The sequence below is a fragment of the Rhincodon typus genome, chromosome 5 (genome assembly GCF_021869965.1).
Source record: "Rhincodon typus isolate 14 chromosome 5, sRhiTyp1.1, whole genome shotgun sequence".
Taxonomy (NCBI): domain Eukaryota; kingdom Metazoa; phylum Chordata; class Chondrichthyes; order Orectolobiformes; family Rhincodontidae; genus Rhincodon; species Rhincodon typus.
Window position 1 is genome coordinate 35,848,266 of NC_063336.1, and position 18,628 is coordinate 35,866,893.

Here is an 18,628-nt window from a genome sequence, read left to right on the forward strand (position 1 = left end):
GGCCTGCTGTGTTTCTCCAGCTCCACACTGTGTTGTCGCTGTTGCACTAAATATTGTTTGGCTATTGAGAAAATCAGCCACTGAGCTATTTACTGATAATATGTCAGGAGTATTTGGTACACATTTGTTGTCTTTTCTGACTTTCTTCCAGTATGCACTGTAATTGGGATCTTAGTCCTTCTCCTTGTTCTTAAATAATTGCTTTTTCTCCATCACTGTGTGAAGTGCTTTTGCTTTAGCAAGGTTATTCGCTCTCTTCTGTTTGTCTTTGCTGCTAATGTTTTTTTTCAGGTGAGCAATTGACCTTCGTTGCAATATTCAGAGAATGAAGGATGTGCCTACTGTATTTCACATGTTGTCCAATGATTGGTCATTTTCATTGACTTCCATCAAAAGGGCAAGCTCCAATCATGACATCACACATTAATACTTTACATTAGTAAATGTTTATGGTTAATGAGCCAATGATCGTTCACAGCTCTGTATTCTGCTTTGTACTATTACAAGCCTAATTTTATCAACAATATGAGAGATGGCATACTTTCATTGTTGGATTATTTGTCTGCCTTGTCCATACTAATTCATTTATGCCTGTTAATATTACACTACTGCATGATTTTTTAAAAAACATTTCAGATGATTCACTTAAGATTATCTGACCTTTGCATTCATTATAAAGTTGGAGAAATGAAACATTTTACTGAGAAAATTTTAACAAAGGAGTATTTTGAGACTGAAAAAATATGGAAATGAAAGAAATATCCAGTAACAAGTGGGATTGTAATGATACCTGGTTGGAAATTTAAGGTTATTGAGAAAAACATATAATTAGTTAGGTAGGACATACATAGATATTAAAAGTATTTAAAGATAACGTTTCATGTAGAAGTTAACGATGAAGAACTCAGTCAAAGATAACCGAAAAGAGACATGGAGTTTTTAAAATTCACTTGTGGGACATGGGTGTGGCTGGCTGGCCAGCATTTATTGCCCCATCCCTAGTTGCCCTTGAGAAGGTGATGGTGAGCTGCCTTCATGAACCGCTGCAGTCAATGTATAGACCCACAGTGGCCTTAGGGAGGGAATTCCAGGATTTGGACCCAGCGACAATGAAAGATGACACACAAATGCCATTAATTAAATTCGTGATCAGCACAAACAAAAAGAGTATAAACAATAGTTTGATCACTAAAATGGAGACCTAGAAAGACATGTGCAGTATCATACCAGTGCATGAATATAAAATATTAATTACAGATGAAATACTGGAATCATCCAACTGATAAGAACGGCAAACATCCTTATCACGTGCATCCCCTTAAGGTCAAGACGTTTATAAAGTCAGAAAAATGATACATCTTTACTGTTAAAACTTTAGCAAAGGATTTCTTGGACACTACATAATAGATGAAATAAATATCCAGTTACGAAGATGAAGCATCTTTACTGATAAATGTTTAATGAAATGTTATTTTAAGATTGAAAGAATAAAGGAGAGATGAAAGGAATATTTTAAAAATCCCAATTAAAATGACTAGATAAAAACTTGCAACTTCATAAAGGAATTTTCACTGAATAATTAAGGAATAATGTTAACTGACACAGCATCACATTAAAGTGTGAGGAACCTTCCAAGAGAGTTAGCGCCCACATTTACAAAGCAGAAGAAATCCAAATATTATATTAAATATGACAATTTCGCTGAAATTTCGTAAGTCTTAGGGATCCTCATATATCTCAAAAGATTTTGTCTTTCACCAAAAGAAGATGTCTTACTCATTCAGGGATAAAGGTATAACTTTATTTTAAATGTTGATAGATATTCTATTCTTAAATACTTTATTCTTAGCTGTGCTGAGATAAGATCACAAGATGTAGGAGCAGAAATCAGCCATTCAGCTCATCATGTCTCCTCTGCCATTCAATGATATCATGTCTCATCTGACAATTCTCACTTCCACTTTCCTACCTTTTCCTTTAACACTTCACTCCCCAATTAAGCAGAATACTTGGAGAATTGTAAGTTACTCAGCAGCTTCTTCTCCTGTGGGATGGTTATACAAACAGAAAATTAAGCATTAGTGGAATCAGCCAGGTTGAACTCAGCAGACAGAAGTTATCAGGAAAATACTCCTGATCTAAACAAGTTCCAAATAAGATTTCAAAATAATAAATAACTTTGAATTAATTGTAGGAATTCTTTTGCAGAATTGTGAAAAAAAGGATCCTGTGTTAATTCAAAACTACAATTGATGAGGTGAAAATTCAATCTTTAGTGACTGGAAATTTAACCCATTTGACCTTTATAGATTAGATGCAGTAATTGACTTTATTTCACATTGTGAACAGACAAACAAGGAACAAGAGTAGCCCACTTAGCTCTTCTGGCCTGCTCTGCCATTCAATAACATCATGGCTGATCTGATTTTAACCACAATCCTACATTCCTGCATATCCCTGATAATCTTTCATCCCCTTGTTAATCAAGAATTTATCTACTTCTGCCTTAAAAATATTTAACACGATTGCATCCATTGCCTTTTGTGGAAGGAATTCCAAAGACTCACAACCCTCTGAGAGAAAAAAATGTTTCCTCATCTCTCTTACAAATAGTGACACTTCTTTAAAATTATGGCCCTGAGTTCTAAATTCGCCCACAAGAGGAAACATCCTCTCAACATCGACCCAGTCAAGTCCCTCAGGATCTTATGTGCTTCAGTTAATCACCAATGATTCTTCTAAACTCCAGAGAATACAGGACTAGTCTGTCTGGTGTTTCCTGATTTGCTCATTCCCATTATTTTAGTAAGCCTTTTCAGAATTGCATCCAGTGTGTGAACATCCTTCTGTAAGTACAGTGACCAGTATTGTACACAGTATTTCAGATGCGGTTTTACCAATACCCTATATATCTGAAACATAACCTCCCTACTCTTGCTTTCAATTCCCCACACAATAAACACATTCTGTCAGCTTTTCTGGTTGCTTGCTGTACTTGCATACTAACCTTCTGTGACTCATGCACTGGGACATTCAGATATCTCTGCATCTCTGGGCTCTGCAATCCCTCACCATTTGGATAATACTCTACTTCTTTATTCTTTCTGCCAAAATGAACAATTTTACACTTTCCCACATTGTACTCCATTTGCCAGATCTTGCCGTCTCACAACCACTCTCTATCCATTTGCAGGCTCACGTCTTGTTCAAAACTCAATTGCCTACCTATCTTTGTACTATCAGTAAATTTAGCCACTGTACCTTTGGTCCCTTCATCCACATCATTTATATAAATTTTAAAGAGTTGAGGCCTCAGCACCAACCTCAATGTCGCACCATTCATGACTTTCTACCAGCCTGGACAAGACCAATTTATTCCTACTCTACCTTCTGTTAGCTAGCCAACCTTCTATCCATGTCAGGATGTTATCCTTAACACCATGAGCTTTTATTTTCCGCAATAACCTCTGATGTGGCACTTTATTAAATGCCTTCTGGTAATCTAAATACAATACATCCACTGCTCCCTGTTTTCTACAGCACAAGTTACTTATTCAAATTAGTTAAACGTGACTTTGATCAAACTATAAAATTTGCCTGATTACATTCAACTTATCTCAGTGTCCTGTTGTAACATATTTAATAATACCTTCTGAGATTTTCCCTATGACAGATGTTAAGCTAACCAACATGTAGTTTCCAATTGTCTACTTCTCTTTTTGTACAACATTACTGTTTTGTAATCTAGAGAAACCTTCTCAATATATAATGAGTTTTGGAAAATTAAAACAAATGCATCAGCTAGCTAAATAACTACTTTTTAAAAACCCTAAGATGAAATCCATCAGGACATGGGGATTTGTCAACTCGCAGTTCCAACAATTTACTCAATACCACTTCCCCAGTAACTGTAATTTTCTTGAATTACTCCCTCTAATTCCTAAATTACAGCTTTCTCTGGAATGCTACTTGCATCCTCTCTAGTGAAGAACAATGCAAATCATCTGGTCAGTTCATCTTCCATCTCTTTAACCCCCATTTCTAATGCCTATCAATTTTCTACAGGACCAACATTTAACTTTGTTAACTTCTTCTTTTTCAAGTATCTGAAGAAACATTTCTTATTTGCATTTATATTCTTGGCTAACTAACATGTACACTAATTTTTCCCTCCTTGTTAATCTTTTAATAATTCTGTTTTTATAAATATTCTGTCCAATTCTCTGACTTACCACCTACCTTTGCACATTTTATGACTTTTCTTTGAGTTTGATACTGTCTTTGACATTTTTTTAGTTAATCATGGATGGCAGATTGTCCTTAAAATTTTCTGCACATTCTGGAATATTCCCTTAAATGTTTGCCAGGCATCTCGATTGACTTATTCCTCAACATAAATTATGAGTTCACTTTCACCAGTGCTGCTTTCGTGCCCTTGTTTAAATTTAAAATACTAGTCTTGGACCTAGTCGAAACCATATCTAGTATAGCCTACACTCTGGTTGGTGGCATATGATGCTGGTCTAAGAAATTGTCCTGAAAACATTAAATGAATTCCTCTTCTAAATTACTTTTCCCTATCTGATTTTTCCAGTGTATAAGAAGGTTAAAATCCCCCCGATAAATGCTGTCACTTTTTGACAACATCCCATTATTTCTTTCTTGAGACACTGTCTTATTATGCAAATGGGACTAGTTTATGGTCAGCATGGACAAGTTGGACTGAAGGATCGTATTCCATGCTGTATGACTGTATGACATTATGTGGTTACAGTTCCCGAGCCTGTACACAACTCCTACAAGTGCACTCTTGTCTTTATCATTTCTCATCTCTACCTCCACTGCTTCTATATCCTGGTTTCCTGGAATTAGATCATCCCTGTTATGCTAATATCATCTTTAATTAACAGAGCTACTCCTCCACCCTTAGCTTTTTATCCTTCCTAAATGTCATAATCCATTCAATACTCAGATCCCAATCCTGTTCATCCTGCAGACGCGTCTCAGTTATGGCCGCTACCTCATACTTATTTATCTCAATTTGTACTACTGGTTCATCTGTTTTGTTTTGAATGATATGTACATTCAAATACAAAGCCTAAAGTTTTGTCCTTTAATTATTTTTGTACTCCTTGTCTTACCTGCTGAGGAAGTTGCTGGTGCATCTATAAGGATGATTGTATACATATCACATGGATTCATAGGTATTTTATTTATTTACAGCTGTTATTTTACTAGCTTTCATTTGGAAAGGATGATTAGTACAAGGCACCGTTTGGTGGAAGAACCCCTTATTAGATTGTTCATGTTGCCACTTGTGCTCTTTAAAACACTTGGTTGACAGTCCTCCAGCTCCTCTCACTTTCATATTCAGCTTAGTACATGCCAAAAACAAACTGTAAGAGTTCTTCATAAGAGATGGTCTCACCACCTGGTTTTTCAGATGTCACCTGGCACCTAAGATAGGAAAATCATAACTCCTGTCCTAGGCCTTGTGCTGGGACTGCAGAAACATTGGAGGAATTGGAAACCAGGATAAGGGTGATATTTGAATCACAGAATGGAATGAAGGGATGGAGAGCCACTGGGAGCTTTGCTAAGTGCACAGTGCAATTTTCCCCAGGTCTCTACAGATGACTCTGTCAGGCACTGGTAAAAACCATATTTGGAGTGAATGCCATGAATAGGCTTTTGGCCTCTTAGTTACACATGCATATGACCTTTTTCAGCTTAGGGGACCTCCCAACCTTTTTTTTGTTATTACGCAATATGGCAGACTGAAATGTACATGTTCTTCCTGCCCACCATATTAAGAGCATACAAAATAGGAGCAGATATAGGGATATCAGCCCCTTGAGCATGCCTGCCCGTTAATATGATCATGGCTGATCTCATCCCGGTCTCAACTCCATTTTCCTGCCCGCTGTCCATAACTCTTCAACAAATTAATTAGGGGCTCAGTGTGCAGGCTCCTGAACAGTGGGTGCTGTGCAACTGAATGTAAAGGCCAATGTATTGTAGGAGTTACATTCTTATTGATTGCTCCATGAATAATAACAAAGCTTAAGTACTTTTGTTTTCTCATCTTGGCTTAGACTCGAGCAACCACCAATTACCATTACTATAAAAATATTAAATAAATAACTTTAATTTCAGAAAGGAATTTCCACTTCCAGATTAAGCTTTTTTTCTCGTGACTCTCGGACTTTTCAATCTGCCGATTACATCACTATGAAATACAACACATTTTGGCTCAGAAAATGGCATTTGTCATTCACTTAATGTTTTCGGGTGAGTTAGCGGTAATTTCTATTGATGCTGCTACTAGCTCAATGCAGTGCCCTCTACAGGGGATCTGTGGATTGTGAGAAGGCAAATCACAGCAAGCCTCCTCAACCAATTAAAGAATCCTCACAGACACATGCAGACTGCAAATCAAGAAGCAAAAGAACAAGAAAGATAGTGATGGGAAATGAACTAAGGTTAATTTAGTTAAAAAAAATCTTCTAACGGAATGAGATGTCAAATTTGCAAATATGTTTTTCTGAGCCAGGCATGTTTGTCAGAAGTAATTTTATTGTTAAAAACTTGTTTACTTTTGAATTAATTAGCCATAACATTCTCATCTGTTTTCAATGCAAGATTAGTGAGTAATTACCTTAAATTTACATCATTTGCAATTTCTCTGCAGATTATATTGGGGAACTCTCAAACAATGCAGCCTGAGTTTAGTCAGGGTATCATCGACAACAATGTCTGAGTTCTGTATTTACATATGTATGCATGGATGCCATAGTATTATTAGTACAGCAGAATCAGAGCTGTAATCTTTTCATCTCCCGCGCAGTCACAATCAAAATAAAATAGATTGTCACCACAGCATGCAATTCTGATTTAATAGAAACTTCTAACATAGCACTGTTCCTTCTATTTACATCACTATCAAATTTTAACCCTTCTTTATGTGTCTTCTTTTTAAAAATGTTTTTCAGTACAGTACTATTAGTGTATTATATAAGGGAGATAGAGATGACAATTTTTTGTATGACCACCAGATAGCATATCGAAAGTGCTAAAGCATGGGTTTTAATGATTGTTCAATATAAATGTGTTGTGTTTAACATAACACTAAAACTGGGAATATGTTGCGAGACACATAACATCTGAAGAGGTTCACAAACTAGCAATTACATCTGAGCATCTGACACAGCTCTGACCATTCTCTAAAACATCTTTTGTATTTCAAATTAGTTTCTTGCATTTAAGATTTTTAAAAAAATGTAATATTTAAATGTTTTCTTGTTCTTCCCACTTTGGTTTAGCTGGTCATTTCAGTGAGTACACCAGGAGGGTCCCAGCGTTTTTAATCTCGGGTCACAACAGCCATCACCACTGGTTGTAGGTTAGGACAAGGAAAGTTAGTGTTCCTATTTCTGACAGCGTCTAGAAAAGTGTGACTACGTCGATACCAGTGAGGATAGCCATTGAATTCAGGTGGCCTTTCCCGCCTTTCCTGAAGTGAAAAAAAAAAATCAGCCAACATTTATTGTCTAAGCTTACATTTGAAAACTGTCTTTTTGATAAGATATACCAAAGGGTGGTCTTTAAACTATATCCTGAGTAGGGAGTCCATTCTATAAGAAGAACATGGGTGGAGGAGAAAATGGGAAGCGGTATAAAAAATTATTCTTGTAGATGTTTGCATCGTTTATTTCTATCGTTCTTCTTGCTGAACTTATTTAGGTAAATCTATCCTATAAATATTTTGTTGAAACAAGGTTATGTTTCACAACAGGGTTTACAAAAGCTTGTGCTAACAGCATAAGAGGTGTTTGTGAATGACAAAGCACACCTTAATTGATTTAAAATTCTGTATTCTAGCTCCTTTCTTGACTGCTTAAATCTATCGATGAGCAATCTCAGTGCCAGGTTTACCCTAAACCAAATCCAATCTATCACCAATGACTTCCATTTTCACGTCCAATAGTATTTGGCACCTCTGATCCTAACTCAGATACTCGTGATGAAATATTCACTTGGTACTACGTCACTGCATACTCAACTTCTCCAATGCTGTACTCAGTATATTGTTCCCACTCCCTCATTTCAATCTGTCCCACACAAACTTCAATACATCCAAAACTTTCCTGGCAGCTTCCTATTGTGTCCTCATTACAAACAGACATTTGTTGTCCCAAAAACTGAGACTGCCTTAATCATTGAAATTAGTTTGTTTTATTCATTTTGAACAGAGATATCAAGACTGTTTCTGTACATGTATTTTCAGATAATTCACACTAAATATATTACAAAGAAACCCAGGGCCATTTAAATTTCCACAAGACTTGATTTTAATGTTCAAAAAGCACAATCAAAATAAATAAAAAAAACATGAACAGTATACTGTTACCACTAAAATGTTGCTGAGTGGCCAATACTTATTATTCCATAGCCCCAGTATTGAAATCTGTAGGAAGAAAGTCTAACAAATCAGAGTGGCGTATCAATGTTATGTGCATTCTCTGAATATACCCTTTAGTAAATCACACACAGAGCTGAGGACAAATTGTATTTACAGCATATTGACAGAATAACTAATCTATTGTGTGCAGTTTGCTTTTCTCTTTTTCTAATGTGGGAAGGGAGTTGAGATGGAGAGATCAGAATGTTAGTACTTTAACTCTTGAAACTGTGCTCAGGTTTCCTTGGAGGAGTTACAGTCAGCTTAAAGACATAAAGGATATTTCCATGCTACACAGTGAAGATGTTGATTGCACACGATATTAAATGTACAAGTTTATAATATGGTATTCGGGGCATATAACAAAACTAAAATTGGATTGCTGCACAAGCCATAATTATATACTTAGAAAAATAGTTCATTACAAAATAAAATTTTGGTATGTGATAATGCAATCCTACTGAAAAAAAATCTTGTCCTTTTCCTTAAGATTTCTTTCCCCTGTCTGCCAATATGCTGTAAAAATATATAATGAACATTTGCATTTATTCTGTAGAGGACGAACTTAGTTTAAAGGCTTTTAACATCAGCTTTATTTAAAGGTCTCTATCCTTTAAACAAGTTATTAAAATGAATTTGATTGGTGTATTATACATTAGGAACTACAATACAGGCTTAGAAAAAATTTGCAACGTTAGGTTGAGATGTTAGATAACTTTTCACTTTATGTAATTTGTAGAATGAATTAGTCAATGAAAACTGGACACTTTCTAAGATGCAATAAGCCCTTAAACGTGTTCAAAATCCTTACCCAAACATCCGCTTTTTCATAGATACATCAAATGGGGAGACAGGACGTGGATTGGGATAGAGCTTATATAAAGTGAGTGAATTCCTGGTATTATAGTTTTCAGATTTAAAGAAAATATGAACTAGCATGAAATCAAATAAGTGCCCAAACCAAAAGTTCTTTTAGAAACTTCCCAGAAATGGTAAAGACAAGCATAATATCAAAAAGTGTCAAGCTGTTTCTTAATGACTAAAATAGATTACCTCACAGTTTAAATTAAAATGTTTCTCCTGGATATCATTAAGAATTGTAATTTACAATAAAACACTAAAAGTCCAAGTAAAAAGACAAAAACTCTCCAATTTTTAATTTCCTGTTTAGACCAACAGTCCGGAACAATTCTTCTCTGCTTACACAACGCAGAATTCTTTTATTTCTGATTCTTTTAATAATTTGGTCATTTCAAAAAATTAATCATCACAAAGAGTTTATCTATACATTTGTGGAACAGAAGTTACATTGTAACACACCAACACTGTCTTATTTTAAGGCACAGCACATCGTTTATGTATATTCTCCTTGTCAAGCTTTACAAAAAGTGACTATCCCCACAAAAGCATTACATTTTTGAATACAGCTGCTAACTTAGAGTAAGCTCTCACAGTAACTAAGTTACACAAACTGCAGGTCTAGATGTGATTGTCAATGTAGCCCAGTGCACCTTAAATGCAGGTTCAGCTTGGATAAGCAGACTAAAGTTTGCTAAAACACTGCATTATTGAGAACATCCAATGGCAAAGGAATGCCGTTGAACAACTTCATGCCGGATGCATTGGTAGCAGCTTCTTGTTTCTTAAAAGAACTAGTTCATTGTAAAAGCTGTTCAAGCATCCTGGGCATTGTATAATCACTTGAAGAGTTGTAAAATACACACAACTTGCACTTTATCTATAATGAACAATATTTCCTAAGACCAACATAGTTCCTTATGCAGAGTTTTAATGTACCAGTCACTGTTCAGCAGTTTGAATTCACAATAGCCTCACATGACAAATCATATCTCTTCATTTCTTAAGACAAACGTGGAAGCCAGAGGTGTTGCAGATCACAGAGGGAAACTTCATATACTCCTATGTAGGTTGTTAACATTGTATCTCTGGCTGTACTGCTCAAGGCAACTACAAGTATTCCAGTTCCAGTGCTTGATTCAAAGCCAACAGATCAGAGTGGCTCGATATCCTCCAGAATGGCATATTGTGCTAAATGAGTAAGAAAGAAAAACAAAAAAAAGCCAGCATTAATAATCACTAAACCAATATAAGTGTATGTTGATAAATAAATTTATCACTTTCAAAATGTTTCACTGCATTTAAACAAAATGACAGTAGATTGAGAACTTATTTTAGCTACTGATAATGATGATGTTTCATTCATCAAGGGAGGAAACATTGGAGAAGCTTGTTGATTTTGCCACAGTCGCAGACTACAATATAGTTTTTGTAAAGACTACATGCTCCCTGGAAAAGGGTTTCTCAGACAGGAGACCACACAGAACTTTTTTAGGAACTAGGCCAAGACAATCATGCACCCTCAAGTGAGTCCCAAAGACAGCGAATAGGATATTCGCCAGGTGTTCTGCCTGTTACATGTGTACATTGCCTTTGAGAGAGTTCACCAGTTCACTCCATGTACAGTGTGTCTAATGCTGTGACTCTGCCTGCCAGTTAGTCTGTTGTTGGTCTGCAAGCTGCACACTCAGAAATTAGACAGTTGGCTGTAAATGTATGCTTTATAACTTGTAATGTGTTTCATTGTTTGAAACAAACTACCTCACAGAGTTACCAATACCTGAAAAGTGATTACTATGAACATGACGCTACCTGTGCGTGAAACTAGACTGGGCAAAGGAAATTCCTACCCTGACAATGCTTGTGGAGTGGATAGACTTTTTTTAAATTCCAAATTGCTCCTCATAGAAACTTGTTGGAGCAGCTGGGATCCAGTGGGTATGGGCTGCGACTGCTTCAGTTTTTGGATGTGGGGACTATGGTTACTGGCATGCCCATATCCAATGGAACTGGGTGAGTGTGACATAGCATTCATCAAACTTACCTCATTTCCATGATTGTGACAAGTGAAAGGGTTGGTCCAAGGTGTCTATATTGGCACAGATATCCTCTGCACACTCCAAGGGCAGAGTAGTAGGAAGCATGATTTCTAGACAGCCTTCCCTATTTAAAAGCCCAGCTCAGGTAAAAGGGGAAATTACAGTGATCCACAGCAGGCTGCTAGATACTTTTTTTGATTACTCAATGAAAAGCCATGTCATTGCAAGGAATGGAGACAACTCCTAGATTTAGCAATGCTATCTGGATACAGGACGTTGAAGCTGGGAAAGTAGCTGTGAAAGGCCAGGAAAGAGGCCACTAAATGCTTCCCTAGCCAACAATGCCCACATCCTGTGGCTGAACAGATTTTAAAAAATGCTACTGTAACAGAGCAAGCGGTCCTCCAGAATGACTATGGGCAGGGAATGAGAACATGTTGCAAGGTAGTCAATGCCTAAAGTCTGGTACCATGACATGGCAGCAGGGCCAGAAGAATTTTAATAAACTAGGTGGTCAAAGTTGAGTGTTTAAATCTTCACATCACATATGTTCCACACCACATACCTCTTACACTGCTCAATGTATCAAAACTACCTCAGTACCACACCATGACACTCAGGACTCACTTCCAAAATCCTGACACTACCCCTCACCCACCCACACCTACACCCACACACACACACACACAAACGCATATCTCTGATAGAAGCAGAGTACTGCAACTGCTGGAAATTTGAAACAAACACAGAAAATGTTGGAGAAACTCAGCAGGTCTGGCAGCATCTGTGAACAGAGAAACAGAGCCTAATGTTTTGAACCCAATATGATTCTTTTTCAGAACAGAAAGAGGTTGGAAAATGCCTTTTTTGGATACTTTGACAGATAAATCTTTGAAGCATTCCAGCTCGCACGGTCCCCTCAATGACTGCACTTAACCCCAGAGGCAGCCATCACCCAAACACACTGACAGAGGATTGTGCAAGTTTGGAATCTTTTCTTCAGAATTGGGTAGAGTTGGGGGTCATTGTACATTTTCAAGACAACGATGGATAGATTCATGTTGGGCAAGGGAACCCAAGATTATTAGATGTGGGTACAATTAAAACATCTAAAAGACATTTGAATAAGCACATGAATAGGAAAGGTTTGGAAGGATGTGGGCCAGTAGCAGGTAGGTGGGACTAGTTTAGTTTGGGATTATGTTCGGAATTCACTGGTTGGACCGAAGGGTCTGTTCCCAAGCTGTATGACTCTATGACTCCATGGCAACACTCCATCTAAGCTGCACATAGCCACACTAAGCTTCCGTGTGCCATGATCAGCGTTGGTATGTGATCATGGAATTGATTTCCGATTCAGGAACTTCCTGCTGCACATGGATCTCAGAGGCCCAAACAGGTGGAAAGAAAATCAGCGTAAAGGCTGCTTGGGAATGTGGAATTTTAAACACAGACAGATCAACCATGACTTTATTGAATAGTGGAGCAGCTCAGGGAGCAAAATGGCCTATTTCTGCTCCTATTTCTTGTGGTTGTTACACCTTCTGTACTTGTGTTGATATTTGCGGTATTTAAAGTCAAACACAAGCAGAATTAGAATAATTGATCAATATCATAAATAACTGTCACCTCTCCATTCAACTTGAAGCTACAGCCCACAAGAAAAGCATCCATGAATGCTGAGATGATGTGCCTTTTGCTGGGTCCAAGGTGCAGGCATGAGGTAAAGGAAGGCGGAGATAATGAATTCCTGGCAAGATTCATTTGGTCAAATTTGTATCAGATTCATTCTCTAAGTGATATAAAACCCCACGAGTTCACTAATATTCTTTCGGTAAGGAAATCCAGCGTCCTTACCCATCTGGCCTACAGGAATGTTGTTGACTATTTACTGCCTTCTGAAATGACTTAGAGAGCCAATCAGCTTAAGGGCAAGTAGGGATGCAAGTAGGGATGTACAAAAATGCTGGCCTTACCAGTCATGCCCACATGCTGTGTAAGAATAATAATACAAAAATTTCCCTGGCGCCAGAGCAGTTAAATTGATACAAGATAATAGATGTAACGTAATAAAAGTTTTTTCAAAGTAATTGACACACAGTTCTACATACAAAAAGCCATCACCCTGAATGCACTTTTTAAAACTGATGAGGTCACAATTTATGGATTTCTGTTGTAAATACAGGAGGTCCTGGATTTATGAATGTCCGATTTATGAACGCTTGTACTTACAAATGCACTCTCTTACAAGAGTGTAATTTTAAAGACCTGACATAGAAACATTTCCTCTACTTATGAACAGCTCCTTTATATTGTCCTGCACTGTGTTTCGACTTGCGCACAAACTGACTTGTGAACATACTCCAAAATAGAACCTGTTTGCAACCCAGGGACTGTCTGTACACAAAGTTAGAACATTTTACTTAGGCAGTTTCAACTCAATTTACTGCATCTCTGCATTTATGCTCAGGTGTAAATGTAACAAGTGAAGGTGTTGATTACAGTATAATCCACTGCATTTATCCCTTGTATCATAGCTCCTGATGAATTCATGCAACCCTAAATGAGATATTCCAGATTTATTTGCAAGGAAATTCCTACTTCAGTGTTTGGAAGTTGTCTTGGATCTCTGTTAGTTGAGCATTCTATTTTTGACAGGTTTAGAAATCATCCTGTGAAGCCTCCCTTTACCCCTCATCCCTTTTGCAATCTTCTTCTTGACCCCAGAAACCTCTCTCAGCCCTTTTTCCACTCTATCAACTTGCAGCTTCTTTCCCCAGTCTTCTCTTGCAGCTTCCTTCTCCCTCTCAAACCTCTTACAGCTCCTTTTTCCACACCAATCCTACTTGCAGCCTCCTTTTCCCATCCACATCCTCCTACAGCCTACATTTCCTTTCCCCTCTTGAATCCTGCTTATCCAAACCCAAACTCTTCGAAGTCACCTCCTCCCCTGGATGGCACCCTGCCCGTTGATCCAGCAGATGGAACTCTGGGATCTGGCGGAAGGTCTGACATTCAGTCAATGGCAACTCTTGTTGAATCACCTTCCCTAGGACCTTGACCTAGCAGACTCAGCTCGCTCCCTATCAGACTCAGCTCTCACCCTCTGGACCTTGGCTCACTGACGATCGCACATTCTTCAGCACCATCCATGATCCATAGACACTGAAGTAGTTAGTCCCCCATGTTCAAATTCAACAAGATGTTCATACAAGAATAATGGTTCTCAATCCCTACAGTATAGAAAGAGGCCGTTTAGCCCATCGAGTTCACACTGACCATCTGAAGAGCATCCCATCCAGACTCAACCTCCTACCCTATCCCGGTAACTCGGCATTTCCCATGGCTAATCCACCTAGCCTGCACATTCCTGGATGCTATGGGGCAATTTAGCATGGTCAATCCACCTAACCGGCCATCTTTGGACTGTGGGAGGAAATCGCAGCACCCAGAGGAAACCCACGCAGATACAGGGAGAATGTGTTAACTCCACCTAGATTGTCGCCCGAGCCTGGAATCAAACCCGGGTCCCTGACGCTATGAGGCAGCAGCGCCAACCACTGAGCCACCACGCTGCGCCTCTTCAATCTCTAGGCTTGGGTTGACAAGTGACAAGTAATATTTAGGGCACACCAGTGCTAGGCAATGACCAACTCCAACAAGAGCAAGTCTAATATTCTCCCTTGACATTCAAAGGCATTACCTTTGCTGAATCCCCACTAGCAAAATGCTGGCAGTTACAAATGAAGAGGCCATATAGATACAGTGCCTACGAGAGCGGAGCAGGTAATTCATCTCCCATGGGTTTCAAGGAAAAGTCAGGAGTCTGATGGAATCCTCCCCACTTGCCTGGATGGATGCATCTCCAACAACATGTTACAGTTGTATTCATGTTACAGTTGTATAGGACTTTGGTTCGACCACATTTGGAATACTGTGTACAGTTCTGGTTCCCAGATGTGGGTGCAGAGGAGGTTCACCAGGATGTTGCCTGGTATGGAGGGTGCTAGCTACGAAGAGAGGTTGAGTAGATTAGGATTATTTACATTATAAAGACGGAGGTTGAGGGGGGACCTGATTGAGGTCTACAAAATCATGAGAGGTATAGACAGGGTGGATAGCAAAGAAGCTTTTTCCCAGAGTGGGGGACTCAATTACTAGGGGTCACGATTTCAAGGTGAGAGGGGAAAAGTTAAAGGGAGATATGCGTGGAAAGTTCTTTACGCAGAGGGTGGTGGGTGCCTGGAATGCGTTGCCAGCGGAGGTGGTAGAGGCGGGCATGATAGTGTCATTTAAGATGTATCTAGACAGATACATGAATGGGCAGGGAGCAGAGGGATACAGATCCTTGGAAAATAGGCAACAGGTTCAGATAGAAGATCTGGATCGGTGCAGGCTTGGAGGGCTGAAGGGCCTGTTCCTGTGCTGTAATTTTCTTTGTTCTTTGTTCTAACACTCAAGAAGCTTGGCACCATCTGGAACAAAGCAGCCTGCGTGTGTGGTGCCACATCCACAAGCATCCATTCCCTCCACCAGTGAAGCTCAGTTGCAGCAGTGTGTACTGTCTACAGGGTACACTGCAGAAATTCACCAAAGATCCTTAGACAGCACTTTCCAGACACAATGACCACTACCATCTAGAAGGACAAGGGCAGCATGTATAAGGGGACATCACCACCTGCAAGTTCCTCTCCAAGCCACCCCCAAATTCTGAATTGAAAATTAATAGCCATTCCTTCACTGTTGCTGGGTCAAAATGCTGGAATTCCCTCCTTAACACCATTGTAGGTCTACCTACACTACATGGACTGCAGTGGTTCAGGAAGGTAGCTCACCATCACTTTCTCAAGGGCAATTATGGATGGACAATAAATGCTAGCCTAGACAGGGAAGCCTATATTCTGCTGAATGAATTAAAACACACAGGTAAGCATGGCAGATTTTCCTTCCCTAAAAGGTATTAGTTCATCAGATGGGGTTTTGGATATCTTCATTTTCCATATTTACGAGGTGAATTCAAATTCCACCAGTTGTCATTGTGGAATTTTAACCTGTGTCTCCAAATCAATAACCTGGGCCCCTTGATGAATAAGCCAGTGACATTTCTGTGACACCACCATCCATCCCCAAGTGTGGGGCATGGTCCTGCAGTTCCCTGTTAGGACTCAAGCTTCACCACTGCCACTCTAGTCATGCCGTTGTTGGTGATCCTTAGCCAGCTGCCCAGGTCTCTAGTATCCATCCAATAGTGATGCAAAATTGAGTCCTTAAGGCCCAAAGCAATTTGAGGTCAACATTCAAAGTCATCTATAATCTTGACCAGTGAAAGTCAGCTACCATCCGCCAGTCATGCAGCATCTACTGAGATAGCGTAGCATAGGAGCACTGGACCAGGCAAAGGCATCTGTAAAACAGATACTTATGGAATGTACAAGATCACTTTTTCTATATTATTTACATACGCTTGTATAAAGCCGGTGTGTTAAGATCACTGGTGTGGACTTTTATCGGACTACTTTGAAATGACACGTCTGAAATGGATGAATTATAAGCAGATGATGAGTCCATGTTGGGGGATGAAGGTGTTTTGTTCAACTAAAGTGAAGTCACATAGTGCTGTCCCTCTCTCCCTGTTCAGATGCAGCTGGTCTCCACTTTATTTTACTTCCACCTCCTTCTGAGGTGGCCTCCTTATCCAAAGAAGGTGGTTGCTGGGCACTCACTATTGTGCTGCCTAGAGGAAACGATATACGCCACAAACTTGGAAACCATCTCAAGCATGTTTATAGACGATTCCCACTGAGCAATCAAGGTAAAATCTGTTGTAGGAGACCATGGTTCTCATTGAAAAATTCTCTGATCTCGCATGGGCAAATGGTGATGGTGGGGGGTCAATACGTCCAGTGACGAAGGTGCGTGCTTTATCTCAAAGTCTGTTGAGTGTCATGGAGACCCAAAGATGGTGGTGAATACAAACTGCTGCAGGATAAAAGAAAGTTGCTCTGTGAGTATACTAGACACTCACCAATACCAAATGTTATACAATGACTGATAGCTCTTGTGGTTACAGTATCGCTCCCTGTTGTGATGAAGGGCCTGCCAAGCTGTGTGAGCATTCAATGCTGCTCTAGACAAATAGGTAGCCTGTTGTCCTGGAGAACTCACTAACCTCCCATGCTGATCCTCCCTCTTCAGGGAAAATAGATTTTCTCTCGTCCTGCACAGTCCTCCGTCATCTCCCTGACATGTCTATGGAAGGCAAACTGCAAAACGTTGCTAATATTGCCAGCTGTCATCTGGAAGACACTGGTTGTGAAGAAGGAAAGGGTGATGATGATCTTTGCTCGCACTGGGAGAGCAGCACTCACCTTGATTTGCTACTCCAGATTGTTGAGAAGGAGATAACAAAATTTTGTCAATGTGCCCTTGGTAAAGCAAAACATCCAGATGCCTTGCTTCTGGCTGATCACAAGGTGAGAGTTCGTTCTTGGAAGATCCTCTTGGGCTTTTCCTCTCTCCTCACAAAGGTTCCTTTCTCTACCTCCTCCTCTGTCTATCCTGCTCATGCTACAGAGTAAGTGACACTGCAACTACTGTCCATGTACTTAAGCAACATTATACAATTGCCTTAGCTTTTCTGCAGTTCACCACAAAGCTTGTACCAACATTTTGTGTCACCGGGAGACAGGGTGGATAAGACGGCATTTAGCATGTTTGCCTGCATAGCTTAGACTTTTGGTGTAGGAGTTGGTACATCATGTTGAGTTTGTACAGGATGCTGACGAGGCCTCTTCTGGAATACTGTGCGCAGTTCTGGTTGCCCTGTCACAGTGAGGATATTATTAAATTGGAGAGGGTTCAGAAAAGATTTGCCAGGATGTTGCCGGTAATGGAGGATTCAGTTGTAAAAATAGACTGGGATTTTTCTGACTGAAGTGTAGGAGTTTGAGGGGCTGACTTTATAGAGGTTTACAAAATCATGAGGGGCAAAGATAAGGTGAATTGCAAAGGTGGGAGAATCCAAAACTAGGGCGCTTATTTTTAAAGTGAGAGGAGAAAGATTTGAAAAGGACACGAGGGGCAACTTTTTTACACAGAGTGGTTACTGATTGCAATGAACTGCTGGAGGAAATGCTGGATGCAGGTAGTGTTAAAACACATTTGGATAAGTACATGAATAGGAAAGGTTTGAAGAGATATGGGCCAAACGCAGGAAGGTGGGACTGGTTTAGTTTGGGAACGTAGTTGTTGTGGATTAGTTGGACCAGAA

The 18,628-nt window shown here is 39.3% G+C and overlaps 1 protein-coding gene across 1 annotated transcript in view; it reads right to left on the minus strand.

The window, feature by feature from the left end:
* Positions 1–8,328: 8,328 nt before the first annotated feature.
* eya4 (EYA transcriptional coactivator and phosphatase 4) overlaps positions 8,329–18,628 on the minus strand; it is a 255,425-nt gene continuing 245,125 nt past the window's right edge. Inside the window, exon 17 of the mRNA XM_048596526.1 lies at positions 8,329–10,510. Within this exon, the coding sequence (XP_048452483.1) occupies positions 10,430–10,510 (81 nt within the window). The 3' untranslated portion in view covers positions 8,329–10,429. The remainder of the gene's footprint in view (positions 10,511–18,628) is intronic.